We start from the raw sequence: 20,108 nt of genomic DNA, 5'->3' as shown, positions 1-20,108 counted from the left end.
GCCTTGATGACAGCTTTGCACACTCTTGGCATTCTCTCAACCAGCTTCTTGAGGAATGTTTTTCCAACAGCCTTGAAGGAGTTCCCATATATGCTGAGCACTGCTTTTCCTTCACTCTGTGGTCCAACTCATCCCAAACCATCTCAAGTGCACACTATGTTACAAGAGCTTCTCCGTCCGGAGTAGCCTTGTCAGACATAGGAGTGTCCACAACGGGGAGAAATGTAGCAGTGGGGCTTGAGATGTACACAGGGGATATTTAGGGACCATTCTTCAGCTGACATATATTGTTATCATGTGAAATGTCTTGGGGTAAAAAGGGTAATTAACCACATACCCCTCATTAACCCTTTTGTTAACTTGTCATTTGAAACAGGCTTGTGTAAATCTGTTTTTAGAGAGACAGTAAATCTAGCCTAGAACAAGAACAGTTGAATATTTACCTGACTGACTAGATGGAATAAAGTCATTTTATTATGCTCTACTCTATCCTTGCTAACATGCCGTTCCTTCTAAACAAGTCTGCTCTCTGCTTAAAAGATACTGATCATAGGAGATTTGATGTGTAATGTAATAAACAGTACCATATTTCAAAAAACAGCTTGCATACTTTTTAAAATTTAACCACACCCTTTGAGCTATGAGCCAATCAATAAGATCATTTCTTTTCAGTGTAAACGGAAGTGGCTGGGTCCCAGGTAGCCAAAAGGACTTTAAAACCAAGAAGTAATTGATATTCATGCTCCACGAGGTGAGGCCAAAGGTAAGATTAGAGCAATTATGATAGATGTGTGGTAGAAGAGGTGGGACTCAAAACCCAAGGGCCAGCCATAGAAAGGTCGGTGGACCAAGATTCAAATTAGGAAGGAAGAGGTGGTGTTTGCGTTTAGGACATTGTACATTGAACTCGTCCTTATATCTGGTTGGCAAGCATGCAAATGGTTTGTGTACAGAGTGTATGGTTGATGAAACAGTGATCCATGTGTTGATGTAAGTACAAGGCTCTTTTCATTTTCTTAGTAATACAGGATTAGATGGGAGGGTTTATTTTCATGTTTGTTTCTTTCTTTCTTTAGTCTATTAATTTAGTTGTGATTGACTACACACTCCGTCCAGTACAGTATGTGGCGGAATGTAATTAACGTTTGAGGACCGCAATAATATTATAGAAGTAAACGGAAGTCAACAGTGGTCAAAAACAAATTTCACGTTAGTGTTTTTATTGTTTAGACGTTTAACACCATATAACTCAATATGACTAATTGAACTACACCGCATTACATACATGCCTCAGGTAGTGTTTATTTTGCGTTGGAGACTGTACTTGGTTGATTTATGTTATCTAGGTAACGCTAGCTAGCTGCTTAGATAACAATGGCTAATTGTATGCTTTTTCACACTCAAATCGCCTCTGTCATGGAGGTGCTGGCAAATGCAGCCGTGGCAGACATCTGTAAACTTGTAGACGATGACCATGCAGTGTTTCGTTTGGAAATAACTCAAAGCCAGAAAGAAAACGGGGCATTGCGGAGGAAACTACAGCAACTGGAACTAAAGGTCGCACGGGAGCGCGCAGAGAAGACAATACGAGAGCGCGTCCTCGCCAGTCGTCCCAGTAGTGTCAAGATCGTCGACCGATACAGAGGAATGGCAAGAGGTACATTTTGCTGAGGCTGCGCGGCCTGGCGACGTTCATAGCTCAGTACCTGTCGCTCCGTCGCGGTTCATATATAGCTCAGTGCCTGTCGCCCCGTTTCCTTCTGCACATGTGTTCAAATGTGTTAACCAGAATTGGGTCTTGTAAACCAGGATAGTAAGCACTTGCGCAATGACACTATCATATTCTAACCAGATTCTTAATTTACTTAATTTCCTATTATCTACTCAATGAAAGCAATGTGATGCATGTTACATAATACATCGATCAATAAATAGTTTATCAAGAATGATAATTCTTACATCCTTGTCAATTCTAGCAAGTGTTTGATAAATATGCCGTTGAGCATTGACTGTAGCTAACCTACGCCTCTTTTCCCCAATCACTCTCCCAGGTGGACATCTCACTGGAGGCCACAGGAGCTTTGTGAAGTCAGCGGGTCACAATACATGGAGCCATGGCCACCCAATCACTGTTGAGGGCACAGGAACCTTAACTCAGAACATTGTCGTGATAGAGGTTAGTGTAATAGAGAGCAATATTAATGGCATCTTTTTGTATGCACTAACGGAGGCTAACTCCGCCATGGCTCATTGGCCAAAGCCTATGGGGAAATTAATGTTTATTTTTATAAATCCCGAAAATAAGGTCTGGTAAACACAGGCTTAGGAGATCTTATATGTTTTGTTCTCAGTCTCATCAGCTAACATTGAAGTTAAGCAGTTATGTAATCAAAACAAGTGAAGATAATGTGCTAACATGTAAAAAATAAATTAAATAAAAACTACCTCTACACCTGCCTTTGACGTCTCACTACCTTGTCAGATGGACCCAAAGTTTTTTCATTACATAGTTCGGGAACCGATAAAACGATAAACGTTGTAGCGATATGGTTGCAGCCTGGAGCAAAACAATACACCATCCTTGCATTTTCGTTCGATCTGGTAAAGGCCTCCACAGACTGTATGTATGATTTTAGCTGTCTTATGTGGGCAAATTCTTAGGTCGTAAACGATTTATAGGACGTCTTGGCTTGTTCAGTGTGACGGTCTAGGTCTGCCGATTAAGTACCACTACGTGCATTCTTAAGTTTAGAAATGTTTAACCTTTATATTGTGTAGAGTGGGTGGTGTTAAAAGCTGATCCTGGTGACTGACCCTTAGGTACACAATATAATAGTTTGATTTAAGCGTTAACATGCTTGCAATAAGAAGGATTTCCCTAATCATTTTCATGACATAAATGAAATCAGGCTACCTGGTGAGATTTTTGTGTTTATCAAAATAAACATTCTACATTTACATTTACATTACATTTAAGTCATTTAGCAGACGCTCTTATCCAGAGCGACTTACAAATTGGTGCATTCACCTTATGATATCCAGTGGAACAACCACTTTACAATAGTGCATCTAACTCTTTTAAGGGGGAGGGGGGGGTTAGAAGGATTACTTTATCCTATCCTAGGTATTCCTTAAAGAGGTGGGGTTTCAGGTGTCTCCGGAAGGTGGTGATTGACTCCGCTGACCTGGCGTCGTGAGGGAGTTTGTTCCACCATTGGGGTGCCAGAGCAGCGAACAGTTTTGACTGGGCTGAGCGGGAACTGTACTTCCTCAGAGGTAGGGAGGCGAGCAGGCCAGAGGTGGATGAACGCAGTGCCCTTGTTTGGGTGTAGGGCCTGATCAGAGCCTGAAGGTACGGAGGTGCCGTTCCCCTCACAGCTCCGTAGGCAAGCACCATGGTCTTGTAGCGGATGCGAGCTTCAACTGGAAGCCAGTGGAGAGAGCGGAGGAGCGGGGTGACGTGAGAGAACTTGGGAAGGTTGAACACCAGACGGGCTGCGGTGTTCTGGATGAGTTGTAGGGGTTTAATAGCACAGGCAGGGAGCCCAGCCAACAGCGAGTTGCAGTAATCCAGACGGGAGATGACAAGTGCCTGGATTAGGACCTGCGCCGCTTCCTGTGTGAGGCAGGGTCGTACTCTGCGAATGTTGTAGAGCATGAACCTACAGGAACGGGTCACCGCCTTGATGTGAGTTGAGAACGACAGGGTGTTGTCCAGGATCACGCCAAGGTTCTTAGCACTCTGGGAGGAGGACACAATGGAGTTGTCAACCGTGATGGCGAGATCATGGAACGGGCAGTCCTTCCCCGGGAGGAAGAGCAGCTCCGTCTTGCCGAGGTTCAGCTTGAGGTGGTGATCCGTCATCCACACTGATATGTCTGCCAGACATGCAGAGATGCGATTCGCCACCTGGTTATCAGAGGGGGGAAAGGAGAAGATTAATTGTGTGTCGTCTGCATAGCAATGATAGGAGAGACCATGTGAGGATATGACAGAGCCAAGTGACTTGGTGTATAGCGAGAATAGGAGAGGGCCTAGAACAGAGCCCTGGGGGACACCAGTGGTGAGAGCACGTGGTGCGGAGACAGATTCTCGCCACGCCACCTGGTAGGAGCGACCTGTCAGGTAGGACGCAATCCAAGCGTGGGCCGCGCCGGAGATGCCCAGCTCGGAGAGGGTGGAGAGGAGGATCTGATGGTTCACAGTATCAAAGGCAGCCGATAGGTCTAGAAGGATGAGAGCAGAGGAGAGAGAGTTAGCTTTAGCAGTGCGGAGCGCCTCCGTGACACAGAGAAGAGCAGTCTCAGTTGAATGACTAGTCTTGAAACCTGACTGATTTGGATCAAGAAGGTCATTCTGAGAGAGATAGCAGGAGAGCTGGCCAAGGACGGCACGTTCAAGAGTTTTGGAGAGAAAAGAAAGAAGGGATACTGGTCTGTAGTTGTTGACATCGGAGGGATCGAGTGTAGGTTTTTTCAGAAGGGGTGCAACTCTCGCTCTCTTGAAGACGGAAGGGACGTAGCCAGCGGTCAAGGATGAGTTGATGAGCGGGGTGAGGTAAGGGAGAAGGTCTCCGGAAATGGTCTGGAGAAGAGAGGAGGGGATAGGGTCAAGCGGGCAGGTTGTTGGGCGGCCGGCCGTCACAAGACGCGAGATTTCATCTGGAGAGAGAGGGGAGAAAGAGGTCAAAGCACAGGGTAGGGCAGTGTGAGCAGAACCAGCGGTGTCGTTTGACTTAGCAAACGAGGATCGGATGTCGTCGACCTTTTTTTCAAAATGGTTGACGAAGTCATCTGCAGAGGGGGGAGGAGGGGGAGGAGGATTCAGGAGGGAGGAGAAGGTGGCAAAGAGCTTCCTAGGGTTAGAGGCAGATGCTTGGAATTTAGAGTGGTAGAAAGTGGCTTTAAAGGAGGCGATAGACAGATGGGTCAGGGGAGAAAGAGAGAATGTCCACTTGGGAGAGATGAGGATCCCAGTGCCACCACCCCGCTGACCAGAAGCTCTCGGGGTGTGCGAGAACACGTGGTCAGACGAGGAGAGAGCAGTAGGAGTAGCAGTGTTATCAGTGGTAATCCATGTTTCCGTCAGTGCCAAGAAGTCGAGGGACTGGAGGGACGCATAGGCTGAGATGAACTCTGCCTTGTTGGCCGCAGATCGGCAGTTCCAGAGGCTGCCGGAGACCTGGAACTCCACGTGGGTCGTGCGCGCTGGGACCACCAGGTTAGAGTAGCGGCGGCCACGCGGTGTGAAGCGTTTGTATGGTCTGTGCAGAGAGGAGAGAAGAGGGATAGACAGACACATAGTTGACAGGCTACAGAAGAGGCTACGCTAATGCAAAGGAGATTAGAATGACAAGTGGACTACACGTCTCGAATGTTCAGAAAGTTAAGCTTACGTTGAGAGAGGGGAGAAAGAGGTCAAAGCACAGGGTAGGGCAGTGTGAGCAGAACCAGCGGTGTCGTTTGACTTAGCAAACGAGGATCGGATGTCGTCGACCTTTTTTTCAAAATGGTTGACGAAGTCATCTGCAGAGGGGGGAGGAGGGGGAGGAGGATTCAGGAGGGAGGAGAAGGTGGCAAAGAGCTTCCTAGGGTTAGAGGCAGATGCTTGGAATTTAGAGTGGTAGAAAGTGGCTTTAGCAGCAGAGACAGAAGAGGAGAATGTAGAGAGGAGGGAGTGAAAGGATGCCAGGTCCGCAGGGAGGCGAGTTTTCCTCCATTTCCGCTCGGCTGCCCGGAGCCCTGTTCTGTGAGCTCGCAGTGAGTCGTCGAGCCACGGAGCAGGAGGGGAGGACCGAGCCGGCCTGGAGGATAGGGGACATAGAGAGTCAAAGGATGCAGAAAGGGAGGAGAGGAGGGTTGAGGAGGCAGAATCAGGAGATAGGTTGGAGAAGGTTTGAGCAGAGGGAAGAGATGATAGGATGGAAGAGGAGAGAGTAGCGGGGGAGAGAGAGCGAAGGTTGGGACGGCGCGATACCATCCGAGTAGGGGCAGTGTGGGAAGTGTTGGATGAGAGCGAGAGGGAAAAGGATACAAGGTAGTGGTCGGAGACTTGGAGGGGAGTTGCAGTGAGATTAGTGGAAGTACAGCATCTAGTAAAGATGAGGTCAAGCGTATTGCCTGCCTTGTGAGTAGGGGGGGAAGGTGAGAGGGTGAGGTCAAAAGAGGAGAGGAGTGGAAAGAAGGAGGCAGAGAGGAATGAGTCAAAGGTAGACGTGGGGAGGTTAAAGTCACCCAGAACTGTGAGAGGTGAGCCATCCTCAGGAAAGGAACTTATCAGGGCGTCAAGCTCATCGATGAACTCTCCAAGGGAACCTGGAGGGCGATAAATGATAAGGATGTTAAGCTTGAAAGGGCTGGTAACTGTGACAGCATGGAATTCAAAGGAGGCGATAGACAGATGGGTCAGGGGAGAAAGAGAGAATGTCCACTTGGGAGAGATGAGGATCCCAGTGCCACCACCCCGCTGACCAGAAGCTCTCGGGGTGTGCGAGAACACGTGGGCAGACGAGGAGAGAGCAGTAGGAGTAGCAGTGTTATCAGTGGTAATCCATGTTTCCGTCAGTGCCAAGAAGTCGAGGGACTGGAGGGACGCATAGGCTGAGATGAACTCTGCCTTGTTGGCCGCAGATCGGCAGTTCCAGAGGCTGCCGGAGACCTGGAACTCCACGTGGGTCGTGCGCGCTGGGACCACCAGGTTAGAGTAGCGGCGGCCACGCGGTGTGAAGCGTTTGTATGGTCTGTGCAGAGAGGAGAGAAGAGGGATAGACAGACACATAGTTGACAGGCTACAGAAGAGGCTACGCTAATGCAAAGGAGATTAGAATGACAAGTGGACTACACGTCTCGAATGTTCAGAAAGTTAAGCTTACGTTGCAAAAAAAAAAAAAAAAAAAAAAAAAAAAAATCTTATTGACTAAAATGATATAGTACTGCTGGCTGGTGAAGTAGGCTGGCTAGCAGTGGCTGCGTTGTTGACTTTGTTTGAAAGTGTAGCTGGCTAGGTAACCTCGACAATTTCTCTAAATTTCTCTAAACTACACAATTATCTTGGATACAAGGACAGCAAAGACAACTATGTAGCTAGCTAACACTACGCTAATCAAGTCGTTCCGGGGGTTCTACCACAGCATCTACCACAGCATCCATGTTATTTTTGGGAAGCCTATTTGAGTTTGGACAAAGTTTGTATGTGAGCTAGTTCTAAGATGCATACTTTCAGTTTTTCCCGAACTCACTACACTCGCACATACAGTGGCAAGAAAAAGTATGTGAACCCTTTGGAATTACCTGGACTAATGCATAAATTGGTCATATAATTTGATCTGATCTTCATCTAAGTCACAACAAACAGTCTGCATCACCTAATAACACATATTATTGTATTTTTCTTGTCTATATTGAATACATCATTTAAACATTTACAGTGTAGGTTGGAAAAAGTATATGAACCCCTAGGCTAATGACTTCGCCAAAAGCTAATTGGAGTCAGGAGGCAGATAACCTGGAGTCCAATCAATGAGACAGATGAGGTGTTGATTTGCGCTGCCCTGCACTATTAAAAAAAAAAAAAAAAAAATTGAAAAAAAAAAAAAAAAACACAAAATTTGAGTTTGCTATTCACAAGAAGCATTGCCTGATGTGAACCATGCATCAAACAAACAAGATCTCAGAAGACATACGATTAAGAGTTGTTGACTTGCATAAAGCTGGAAAGGGTTAACAAAGTATCTCTAAAAGCCTTCATGTTCATCAGTCCACGGTAAGACACGTTTTCTATAAATGGATAAAGTTCAGCACTGTGGCTGTCCTGCAAAGATGACTGCAAGAGCACAGTGCAGAATGCTCAATGAGGGTAAGAAGAATCCTAGAGTGTCAGCTAAAGACTTAGTAATCTCTGGAACATGCTAACATCTCTGTTGATGAGTCTACGATACGTAAAACACTTAACAAGAATGGTGTTCATGGGAGGACACCACAGAAGCCACTGCTGCCCCCCCCCCCCCCCCCCCCCCCCCAAAAAAAATCTGCATGTCTGAAGTTTGCAAAAGAGCACCTGAATGTTCCACAGTGCTACTGGCAAAATATCCTATGGACAGATGAAACTACAGTTGAGTTGTTTGGAAGTAACACACAACACTGTGGAGAAAAAAAGGCACAACACACCAACATCAAAACCTCATCCCAACTGTAAAGTATGGTGGAGGGAGCGTCATGTTTTGGGGCTGCCTCAAGGCCTGGACAGCTTGCTATCGTTGATGGAAAAATGTATTTGTAAGTTTATCAAGACATTCTGCAGGAGAATGTAAGGCTATCTGACCACCAATTGACGCTCAACAGAAGTTGGGTGATACAACAGGACAACGACCCAAAACACAGAAGTAAATCAACAACAGAATGGCTTCAACAGAAGAAAATACAACTTCTGGCATGTCAGAGTCCTGACTTCAACCGGATTGAGATGCTGTGGCGTGACCTCAAGAGAGCGGTTCAAACCAGACATCCCAAGAATATTGCTGAACTGAAACAGTTTTGTATAGAGGAATGGTCCAACGTTCCTCCTGACCATTGTGCAGGTCTGATCCACAACTACAGAAAATGTTTGGTTGAGGTTATTGCTGCCGGGAGGTGTCAACCAGTTATTAAATCGAAGGGTTAACATACTTTTTCCACCCTGCGCTGTGATAGTTTACACAGTGTGTTCAATAAAGACAAACGTATAATTATTTGTTATTAGTTTAAGCAGACTGTTTGTCTATTGTTATTACTTGGTGGAAGATCAAATCACATTTTAGGACCAATTTATGCAGAAATCCAAAGGGTTCACGTGCTTTTTCGTGCCACTGTAAGCATAGAGTGAGACTTGCGCTGCTGGTGCTGGCAGATGCGCAGATCAAACACACCGCTGCAGTTGACGTAGCCTATGTCGGCTAACGTAGCCAAGCAAGCCAATCACAGAATGTGACGACAGAACTGAACCAAATTATCCTTTTGTCAATAGGGGGTGCTATTTGCACTTTGTAATAATTTCGTTCCCAAATTAAACTGCCTCGTACTCAATTCTTGCTCGTACAATATGCATATTATTATTACTTTTGGATAGAAAACACTAGTTTCTAAAACCGTTTGAATTATTTCTCTGAGTGAAACAGAACTCATTCTGCAGCACATTTCCTGTCAGGAAGTGAGATTTCTGAAATCGAGGTCCCTGTTCTAGGGTCAGTTTATAAGTCCCCATGTAAGCTATGGGGCTACATGCACTGCATACGCCTTCCTCTAGATGTCAGTAAGCGGTGAGAATTTGAATGGAGTGGATTGCACCATCTGGGGGACTATAAAAGCTCATGGAACGGAAGTACTGTTCTTTTCAACGGGGCGCCTGGCGCAAGAGGGACATCACAATGGCGTCCTGCAAAAGCTTTCGTTTTGCCAGTTCTATATCTCCGGTCATATTTTTATTCGTTATAGGTGTGAAAGACATCATAAGGTAGTTAATTTAAACCGACTTATAGCAGTTTATATCAGTTTATTGCGATTTTCTGGGATTTCTTTGTGGTTGCGCTATCACGAGTTGGACACCTCTCCAGTGGATGGCTATCGTTAGCTGCTATTTCTACAGGAGAAGAGGACATCTTTCAACCAAAAGACGATTGTTCTGGAGAAAGGACACCTTGCCCAAGATTCTGATGGAAGTTCAGCAAATAGTAAGTCTTTATGCTGTTAATTCGTATTTATGTTGACAAATGTCAAATAATAATTCCGCCATGAATTTCGGTGCGGTCTCGCTTTAGCGCACGCTGTATTGCGCAGTAACGTTAATTTTAAAAATCTAACACAGAGGTTGCATTAAGAACTAATGTATCTTTCATTTGCTGTCCAACCTGTATTTTTTTAGTCAAGTTTATGATTACTTATCGATTCGAATAGGTGCCTCTCCAAGATGGCGCCGGACAGATTGCTTGAAGTTTTGGCCACTAATCACATTGTCTAACCACGATTTGTGCCGCTAAATATGCACATTTTCGAACAAACCCTATATGCATTGTGTAATATGATGTTACAGGACTGTCATCTGATGAAGAATATCAAGGTTAGTCAAAAATTATATATCTTTTGCCTGTTTGTTACGATCGCTAACCTTTGCTGCTGGTAAATAGTGTTGTGTTTCTGGCTATTGTGGTAAGCTAATATAATGCTATATTGTGTTTTCGCTGTAAAACACTTAGAAAATCTGAAATATTGGCTGGATTCACAAGATCTGTGTCTTTCATTTGCTGTACGCTGTGTATTTTTAAGAAATGTTTTATGATGAGTAATTAGGTAATACACGATGGTCTCTGTAGTTATTCTAGTTGCTTTGGTGAGAGTTGTGATGGTGGCTGCAATGGTAAACTATGATTTATACCTGAAATATGCAAATTTTTCTAACAAAACATATGCTATACAATAAATATGTTATCAGACTGTCATCTGATGAAGTTGTTTCTTGGTTAGTGGCTATTTATATCTTTATTTGGTCGAATTTGTGATAGCTACTGATGCAGTAAAAAAATGGTGGAGTAAAAAAAGTGGTGTCTTTTGCTAACGTGGTTAGCTAATAGATTTACATATTGTGTCTTCCCTGTAAAACAATTTAAAAATCAGAAATGATGGCTGGATTCACAAGATGTGTATCTTTCATCTGGTGTCTTGGACTTGTGATTTAATGATATTTAGATGCTAGTATTTACCTGTGACGCTATGCTAGGCTATGCTAGTCAGCTTTTTTACTGATGGGGGTGCTCCCGGATCCGGGTTTGGGAGGAACTAGAAGTTAAACAATCTGGCCAGGTTGATATCAAGATTTTGGTAACGTGTAGGTCCGTTTGGAGTCGCATTCCAAAAATACAGCCACACAAATCTACGTAGAGAGCGACGTAAACGGACCTATTTTGAGCACATAAAGGCTTCGTAATTCATAGGTCATGTTAACTGACTGATATCACCTCATAGAACAAAACCTATAAGATCTTCTAAGCCTTGTTACACCGAGACACGAGGTTATATTGCCAAACGACATGATTTCCCCCCATAGAAATGCCCAACGAACCAGAGGTAGAAAATGCTAACTCATTTAGTTTTTTTAGTACTACAAGCTGGCGAGCTATATAGTGTTGCATAAAACACTCAGTCTATTCAGTCATTTGTCAATCTTTTTAACTGATGCGAAGTGAGATTTCACTTGTAACTAACCTCAATTAGAAACAATTTACTCTCTCTCTGTTACTTTCATGTAGGCTATTTTTGCTTTGATCTCATCAGAAGCTCTATTTCTCATGTGTGCTGTTATTCATTAATCTGTGTTGGATACGGTCCATCACGATCTGCAAATATGAGTTGCGGTTGCCTTTTTCCTATGGGAAAAAACAAATGCTATTTGTTGAATATTAGGAGTACAGTAATGCTTCTGGCATTTCTGGAAAGGTAAACTTCTCCCCTTTCAAAGAAACCACTTATTTACCCCCTTGCCAGTTATGATGGGGAGAAAATCAGAGCTGTAAATGGTTTAACCTGTAGCCAAGGCTGTATAGTTTATGGCTGGCATTGGTTACAATCTGCTACAATATCAATGTTGCCAGCTAAGGTATAGGAGGAGGGGATAGTAGACCTAGTTGTACAAGGCTATCTGAATGTGCACATGATGGAAGTTAGAGGTAGCCTAAATATTAATTTAAAAGAAAAAAATGCACTGATTTGTGACTAAAATGGCTGTGACTAAGGGAGTCCACGATGGAAGTTAAGTTAGAGGTTTGTATGAACTGTTCAAAAAATAAAACTACAATGACTAAAATTGTGAATACAACTAGACTAAAATTGTCCGGAGTTGTAGTCTACTGATGACTAAGGATGAAATTACTAAAATTGGACTAAGACAAAGGTATTTTAGTCATAAAGACTAAAACTAAATCTAAAATTGGTGACAATTAACACTGCAGCCATCTATCTCTGTTCTCCCCAAAGAGTCATCCTTCAGGCTAGTAGGTTAGCCTAGCAGCCTGCTGTCTGATGAAATCACAATTTCAGTAGTTCAAAGTAGATAAGCCATACTTTTAAGACTGCTAAAAAACAACTATCAATCAATTTGATGTATTGTCGGGTAGCGATACCTAAGCAACCACATTATCTCTCGTCTCTCTATCGCTATTCCTCTCCATGTCTGTCTGCCAGCCCCACAGGCAATAACAATGAGAACTGGCAGATGTAGATGCAATTGGTTCTGGTTATTGTAGTTAATTACCACGTTTTCTGAGCTTAACTATGAGTTGGGCAACATATCCCAGAGAAATCTCTCTAGAAAAAGCGCACAAATGGTGTGCTGAGAGCACACACCCAAAACAAACTAAATGGAATTCAAATAATTGAACAGTCCATCAATTAGTTATTAAAAAAACGAAAATAAACCGACATTTCGGAAAATAACTCCGCACTATATCAACCTCTTATTTTGCGCTTATTTAATCTGAACAAATTATTACCAAACTACTACTGGGATACTTACCTAATTAGAAGCAATTTGAATATCAAACTCAAAACAATTATAATTACACAATTACTAATTGTGATGGTGACTGTAGCCATTTTGGAGAACCAGAAAAAAAATTATGAAGGTGACACCACCACTACATAATATAATTGATAAGCCCAGAATGTATTCTCAAAAGGTACAACACGACCTGACACAGTAGAATGGATGGTCTTAAAAAGCAACCATATCCTCTCAGGAGGACATGGGAGCTTGTGAGACTTCTCTACAACATTGTTATCCAATTTAGCTCATGTACCAATAATAAGCTCTTCTGGTCAGTCTGCAGATGCAGAGGCTGCAGATCCTGGGGTCAAGCTGAAGTGGAAGGAAGGAGAGGAGGAACCACACCACAACAGAGACATCCAGACAGCTGGAGTGCTCCCTGTAGCCACGGAGGACCCCACCACCATCCCAGCGCAGCCCTGGACCCAACGCAGCATCATGGAGGTCAGTGGAACGCCGAACGCCGTCCTCAAGTCAGAGACAGACGCTAGACTTTAACTGTAACACACAGGCTCTTACACACAGAATCTGACCACAGATCAGACCCAGAGAGGCTGGGGAGAATGGGCTGTCCTCCTGCTCTCAGCTCAGAATATATACCGGTATTTCACCAGAGCGAGAGGACGGTTAATTCCTGTGGACATGGTGAAGGTGATACGTCAGACACTGGCGGTGATGATCTGTCTTCCTCTTACGCTACAGAGATGGACCCTGGCAACATGTCCTTGGGTTTAGAGAAACAGACTGATCTATCTAGAGGGTACTAGAATCAATACAGTAGTAGTGTATACTCTGAAGGGTGCCTAGATAAGAAAGGAGAGGGTCTGGTAGTAGATGTGGAGGGCGACGCTCCTCCCACATGGAATGCAGATTGTCTCCTAGGAGATGGACACTCGCAGGGCAGAGAATTCTTAGATTACAAGGGAAGCTTAGAGACAAATCCAAATGTTGCAACCCACTCCCCTTTACACACATTCAGGGATCGCCACCCAGTGTCCACGTCGATGGGGCTTTCTGATTCACAGGGACACGTCTTTTTCAATCAGGTATTGAACTCAAATGACCAAAGGGCAAAGGCTCGGGGAGGGGGAGAAACATCAGGCAATACTAAAGAGAAGCGGTTCCTTTGCATGTTCTGTAACCAAGGCTTCAGCTGTCCCCAAAAGGTGGAAAGGCACCAGAGGATCCACACAGGGGAGAAATCCTTCAGCTGCCCCCAGTGTGAGAAAAGGTTCTCCGGCCAGGATCACCTGAAGTTGCATCAGAAGGTCCACACATGGAAGAAACCCTACAGCTGCCCCCAGTGTCACATGCGCTTCACCCAGGCTGGCAACCTGAAGATGCACCTGAAGGTCCACATGGGAGAGAGGCCATTCGCCTGTACGCACTGCGGGAAGAGGTTTTCAGAGAGGAGATACCTCAGGATACACCAGCAGAAAAACCATTCCACTCGATAGCTTCTGACGTTTAGATCAAACCCTGCATTAAAGACAAAGATGAATTTATATTGTTGTCACCTGAAAAGATCAACAAATGTATTTGGAATAACCAGAGTAACAGATTTCAGTGTTGAATATTCCTGGGTAGAATATTGCATCCAGACATTGTGAAAAACACTGAATGTATAAAACATTAGGGACACCTGCGCTTTCCATGACACAGCTTTCACCTGGTCAGTCTATGATCCCTTATTGATCTTACCTGTTAAATCAACTTCAAGAAGGATATTTAAATCTTGAGACAACTGAGACATGGATTGTGTATGTGTGCCATTCAGAGTGTGAATGTGGGGTATGGTAGTAAGTGCCAGGCGCACTGGTTTGAGTGTGTCACGCACTGCAATGCTGCTGGGTTTTTCACTCAACAGTTTCCTATGTGTATCAAGAATGGTCCACCACCCAAAGGACATCCAGCTAACTTGACAACTGTAGGAAGCATTGGAGTCAACATGGGCCAGCATCCCTGTGGAACTTTTTTGACACCTTGTAGAGTCCATGTCCTGACAAATTGAGGATGTTCTGAGGGCAAAAGGGGTGCAACTCAATATTAGGAAGGTGTTCCTTATGTTTTGTACACTCAATGTACAAGGCATATATAAACCTAAAAAGTCTTTCATATTGTGTTTGTACTGTGTAGGATATGATCACAAATTTTCCCAAAACACTTTTAAAGAGAAGATGAATGCAGTTTATCAAGTTCTTGCAGATTTTTTTTTTGTTGTTGTGTGGTTTTCATATGGTGTATTTAACTTGTTTTATGTTTAACCACTTCAATTCGTGGAAGTTGGTCAACATGGATAGGGCCAAATTGACATTTAACAGAAATTATAAAAAGCATATGCACTACAATGGTAGAAATTGAAAGAACACTTTAGAGTTGATGGGGAAATGTTTTGACCAAAGGTGAAAACACAACAGCTCACCTGACAAGACTGAATCCAAACATTACACTGTTGATTATGTGCATTTGACATTTACTGTACTTTTCATGCCATTTGTCAATAATGAAATCTGAAATTACTCTGGAAACATATGAATATTCATTGACATTTTGGAGTAGGAAAAAGTTAAGTAAAAAATGGTTTGAGTGAGGTCTAAGTGGTCACACCTGTCCAGTGTGCACTGTTCCTAAGTCATTTCAATGCACTTTTATGACTCAAGGTAAGAGCCTTCTACTATAAGGTGCTTTTTTTTTTTTTTTTTTAGCTCTGCTAACCATGCCATTGAGGAACTGAAGCAAGCACACTTGCAGTTTTTTGTTTGGAACACAGCTCTGCGTCCCCACCATCACACAAAATATAGACCATGGGACTACATTTGAAGTCGGAAGTTTACATACACCTTAGCCAAATACATTTAAACTCAGTTTTTCACAATTGCTGACATTTAATCCTAGTAAAAATTCCCTGTCTTAGGTCAGTTAGGATCACCACTTTTATTTTAAGAATGTGAAATGTCAGACTAATAGTAGAGAATGATTTATTTCAACTTTAAGTTATTTCATCACATTCCCAGTGGGTCAGAAGTTTGCATACATTCAATTAGTATTGGTAGCATTGCCTTTAAATTGTTTGACTTAGGTCAAACGTTTTGGGTATCCTTCCACAAGCTTCCCACAATAAGTTGGGTGAATATTGGCCCATTCCTCCTGACAGAGCTGGTGTAACTGAGTCAGGTTTGTAGGCCTCCTTGCTCGCACATGCTTTTTCAGTTCTGCCAACAAATTTTCTATAGGATTGAGGTCATGGCTTTGTGATGGCCCCTCCAATACCTTGACTTGGCTGTCCTTTAAGCCATTTTGCCACAACTTTGGAAGTATGCTTGGGGTCATTGTCCATTTGGAAGACCCATTTGCGACCAAGCTTGAATTTCCTGACTGATGTCTTGATGTTGCTTCAATATATCCACATAATTTCCTGACTGATGCCATCTATTTTGTTAAGTGCACCAGTCCCTCCTGCAGCAAAGCACCCCCACAACATGATGCTGCCACCCCCGTGCTTCACGGTTGGGATGGTGTTCTTCGGCTTGCAAGCCTCCCCCTTTTTCTTCCAAACATAACAATGGTCATTATGGCCAAACAGTTCTATTTTTGCTTCATCAGACCAGAGGACATTTCTCCAAAAAGTACAATCTTTGTCCCCATGTGCAGTTGCAAACCGTAGTCTGGCTTTTTTATGGCGGTTTTGGAGCAGTGGCTTCTTCCTTGCTGAGCGGCCTTTCAGGTTATGTCGATATAGGACTCGTTTTACTGTGGATATAGATACTTTTGTACCTGTTTCCTCCAGCATCTTCTCTGGGATTGATTTGCACTTTTCGCACCAAGGTACATTCATCTCTAGATGACAGACCGCTTCTCCTTCATGTGCGGTATGACGGCTGCGTGGTCCCATGGTGTTTATACTTGCGTACTATTGTTTGTACAGATGAACGTGGTACCTTCAGCCGTTTGGAAATTGCTCCCAAGGATGAACCAGACTTGTGGAGGTCTACACTTTTTTTTCCTGAGGTCTTGGCTGATTTCCTTTGATTTTTTCCATGATGCCAAGCAAAAAGGCACTGAGTTTGAAGGTGTGCCCTGAAATACATCCACAGGTACACTCCAATTGACTTAAATGATGTCAATTAGCCTATCAGAAGCTTCTAAAGCCATGACCTCATTTTCTGGAACTTTCCAAGCTATTTAAAGGCAGTCAACTAACTTAGTGTATGTAAACTTCTGACCCACTGGAATTGAGATTAAGTGAAATCTGTCTGTAAACAATTGTTGGAAGAATTACTTGTCATGCACAAAGTAGATGTCCTAACCGACTTGCCAAAACTATAGTTTGTTCACAAGACACTTGTGGAGTGGTTGAAAAACGAGTTTTAAACATTCCAACCTAAGTGTATGTAAACTTCCAACTGTATCTGCCATAGGGGAGCTTGTAAGACTTCCCTACAACATTGTTATCCAGTTCAACTCATGTACTGATAATAACCTCCTCTTGTGTTAGTCTGCAGAGGCTGCAGGTCCTGGGGTCAAGCTGGAGAAGTCTGAAGGAGAGGAGGACCCACCACACAGCAGAGACATCCAGATTGGATTGGCTGAAGCGCCCCCTGTAGCTACGGAGGACCCCATCATCACCCCAGCGCAGCCTAGGACCCAACGCAGCATGACTGAGGTCAGTGGAACGCCGAACGCCGTCCTCAAGTCAGAGACAGACACAGAGAGTTTAACAGTGCTGGAGCGACTGGACTGTCCTGCTGCTCCCCACTCAAAGTATTTACTTCACGGTAACCTGAGCCCGAGGACGGTTCTGTCCCATCAGGACTCGGGTGACGCGTTACAGACTGGCAATCATCCGTCCTGTTCATATGTTACAGAGAGAGAGATGATACCTGGTGACATGCCTGTGGGCTTAGATACACAGGCTAATCCAATGAGAGGGGACTGGAACCAGTACTGTAGTGGTGTATACTCTGAAGAATGCCTAGATAAGAAAGGAGAGGGTCTGGTCATAGATGAGGTGACTGTGAATGTGGAGGGTGACGCTACTCTGACATGGAATGCAGACAAGACTCACTTAGGAGGCCAGCCGCAGGGCAACACTAGTGACTTCTTAAACTACAGGGAAAGCTTACAGACAAATCCAAATGTTGCAACCCACTACCCTTTACACACGCTCAGGGATCGCGACCCAGTGTCCACGTCGATGGCACCTTCCGATTCACACGGACACATCCTTTTCGATCAGGTATTGAACTCAAACGACAGGGCTAGAGCCCAGGTTCAGGGAGGGGGAGCTACATCAGGTAAAAGTAAAGAGAAACGGTTCCTCTGCAGTTTCTGTAACAAAGGCTTCAGCTGCTTCCAGAATGTGGAGATCCACCAGAGGATCCACACAGGGGAAAAACCCTTCAGCTGTACCCAGTGTCAAATGCGCTTCGCTCAGGCTGGCACCCTGAACAGACACCAGAGGGTCCACACAGGGGAGAAACCCTTCAGCTGTACCCAGTGTCAAATGTGCTTCGCCCAGGCTGGCAACCTGAAGATGCACCTGAAGGTCCACATGGGAGAAAGGTCAACTGATGTTTAGATCAAACCCTGCATTAAAGACAAAGGTGCATTTTCATTGTTGACATAAAATATCCACAGATGCATTTGGAATAACGAGAGTAACAGATTTCAGTGTTGAATATTCCTGGGTAGAATATTGCATCCAGACATTGTGTGATGTATAAGGCATATTTAAATCTAAAATGTCTGTTACATATTGTGTTTGTACTGTGCAGGCTATATGATGTTCACAAATGCCTATTTCATTACTTCCACTCAACTACTTAATTTTTTTCACAAGACACATTTTTTAATGAGAGAAATAATGCAGTTTATCAAGTTCATGCAGATTTTTAGTTGAGGTGTGTGGTTTTAATATGGTGTATTTAACACTAGTTCTTGTTTAATAAACACATAAATGGGGCTTTTCATTCTAAGACTTTCATTGAGACTCTCTTTAGTATACATCACTGATCTCACCCTATTCTGCATACACACCCGACAGCGTTTTATAACCAATATACACTTACTAAATATACCTACACATACCCACACACTAACACCTACTGTACAATTCAGAAATAGTTTAGTCAGATTTGTCTGATTTATCATAGCTGACTCATATTTACCCACAACATATATGTCCACCAGGATGGGTTTAATTAAAAACCTCTTAGCGCTAGGGGTCAGAATTATTATTATTTTTTTAAATAACGTACCCAACGTAAACGGACATTTTCTCTGGCCCAGATCGTAGAATATGCATATAATTTACAGATTAGGATAGAAAACACTCAAGTTAACAAAACTTTTAAAATATTGTCTGTGAGAAAAAGAATACTTATTCTGCAAGCGAAATCCTGAGAAAGTAACCCGGAAGTGATATTTAAAAACAAAATCTTTGTTTCCTGGCCTGTCTAACCTCCATTTAAAGGGGTATCAACCAGATTCTTTTTCCAATGGCTTCCTCAGACTGTGACCAGGCTTTAGACATAGTTTCAGACTTTTATTTTGAAAAATTAGCGAGATGTTTCAAAAGAGGTCAGGTGTCCTCTGAATATTTCCTGCGTGTGCGGGAGGAGCTCACCATTTTCCTTTTCTCTCTTAATGAATAGGTTATGCTCTGGTTGAAATATTATCGATTATGTTTGTTAAAGACAACCTGAGGTTTGATTATTTAAAACATTTGAAATGTTTCTACGACCATTTCGGATACTTTTGGGATTTGTCGAACGGAACACGGCTTTTGTTATCTCAAAATAATGCGCAACCCAAATGGCGTTTTTTTGTGATAAAAGTAATATTTATCGAACAAAAAGAACAGTTGTGTAACTGGGAGTCTCGAGTGGGAACACCCGATTTAAATTTTATTGCTTTTCTTACTTTCGTGACCAAGCTAACCAAGCTACAGCTAAGCTGTTATAGCATTGAAAGCTACACTCACAAAAGCTTGGATTTCTTTCGCTGTAAAATATATTTCCAAAATCTGACACGATAGGTGGATTAACAACAAGCTAAGCTGTGTTTTGGTATATTTCACTTGTGATTGCATGATAAATATTTTTAGGAATATTTTTGCATTTGGCGCCCTGCAATTCAGCGGTTGTTTAGGAAAGTGAACCCGTATTCGGTATCCATATGGCAGAGAAGTTTTAATGATGATAGGTGTAGCCCTTTCCACTCACAGGCCCTGTCATCCCATATACTGATTGAAAATGGCAAATGTTTTCATTGATAAGCGCCTAAATTAGAACGCAGTGGCTATACATGCGTCAGGGCTCAGGTTCTCCGCTTCCCATCACTGTATGGGTTTTGACTGACAGCCGTTATAAATTTGAGCACCTTGCGCGACAAGATACCCCAATCCCTCCCGCTAATTGGGCTACTTTTGCACATTTGTCTGAGTGAGGCAAATATAAATTGAGAGGAGTCGATGTGTTCAGAAAGATGAGATGTTGAGGATTATAATAAATACCACTGATGTCATACAAGCAAACCACAC

The 20,108-nt window shown here is 43.4% G+C and overlaps 1 protein-coding gene across 1 annotated transcript; it reads left to right on the top strand.

Moving 5' to 3' along the window:
- Window positions 1-996: 996 nt before the first annotated feature.
- LOC120052942 (zinc finger protein 16-like) lies at window positions 997-18,537 on the top strand. The gene is made up of 4 exons (XM_039000181.1): window positions 997-1,657; window positions 2,052-2,176; window positions 12,845-13,012; window positions 17,064-18,537. The coding sequence occupies exons 1-4, from the start codon at window positions 1,375-1,377 to the stop codon at window positions 18,144-18,146; spliced, it is 1,659 nt and encodes a 552-aa protein (XP_038856109.1). The 5' UTR covers window positions 997-1,374; the 3' UTR covers window positions 18,147-18,537.
- Window positions 18,538-20,108: the final 1,571 nt, after the last annotated feature.

The sequence above is a fragment of the Salvelinus namaycush genome, chromosome 8, assembly GCF_016432855.1.
Source record: "Salvelinus namaycush isolate Seneca chromosome 8, SaNama_1.0, whole genome shotgun sequence".
Classification (NCBI taxonomy): domain Eukaryota; kingdom Metazoa; phylum Chordata; class Actinopteri; order Salmoniformes; family Salmonidae; genus Salvelinus; species Salvelinus namaycush.
The sequence above is the reverse complement of the archived record's forward strand: the minus strand, read 5'-3'. Positions and strand labels throughout refer to the sequence as shown.

Excerpts from the sequence above, each read along its gene's own strand:
- LOC120052942 (XM_039000181.1), top strand. The coding sequence starts at position 1,375 with ATGGCTAATTGTATGCTTTTTCACACTCAAATCGCCTCTGTCATGGAG. Across the intron at positions 1,658-2,051 it reads ATACAGAGGAATGGCAAGAG|GTGGACATCTCACTGGAGGC; the intron begins GTACATTTTGCT and ends TCACTCTCCCAG. Across the intron at positions 13,013-17,063 it reads CCCAACGCAGCATCATGGAG|TCTGCAGAGGCTGCAGGTCC; the intron begins GTCAGTGGAACG and ends CTCTTGTGTTAG.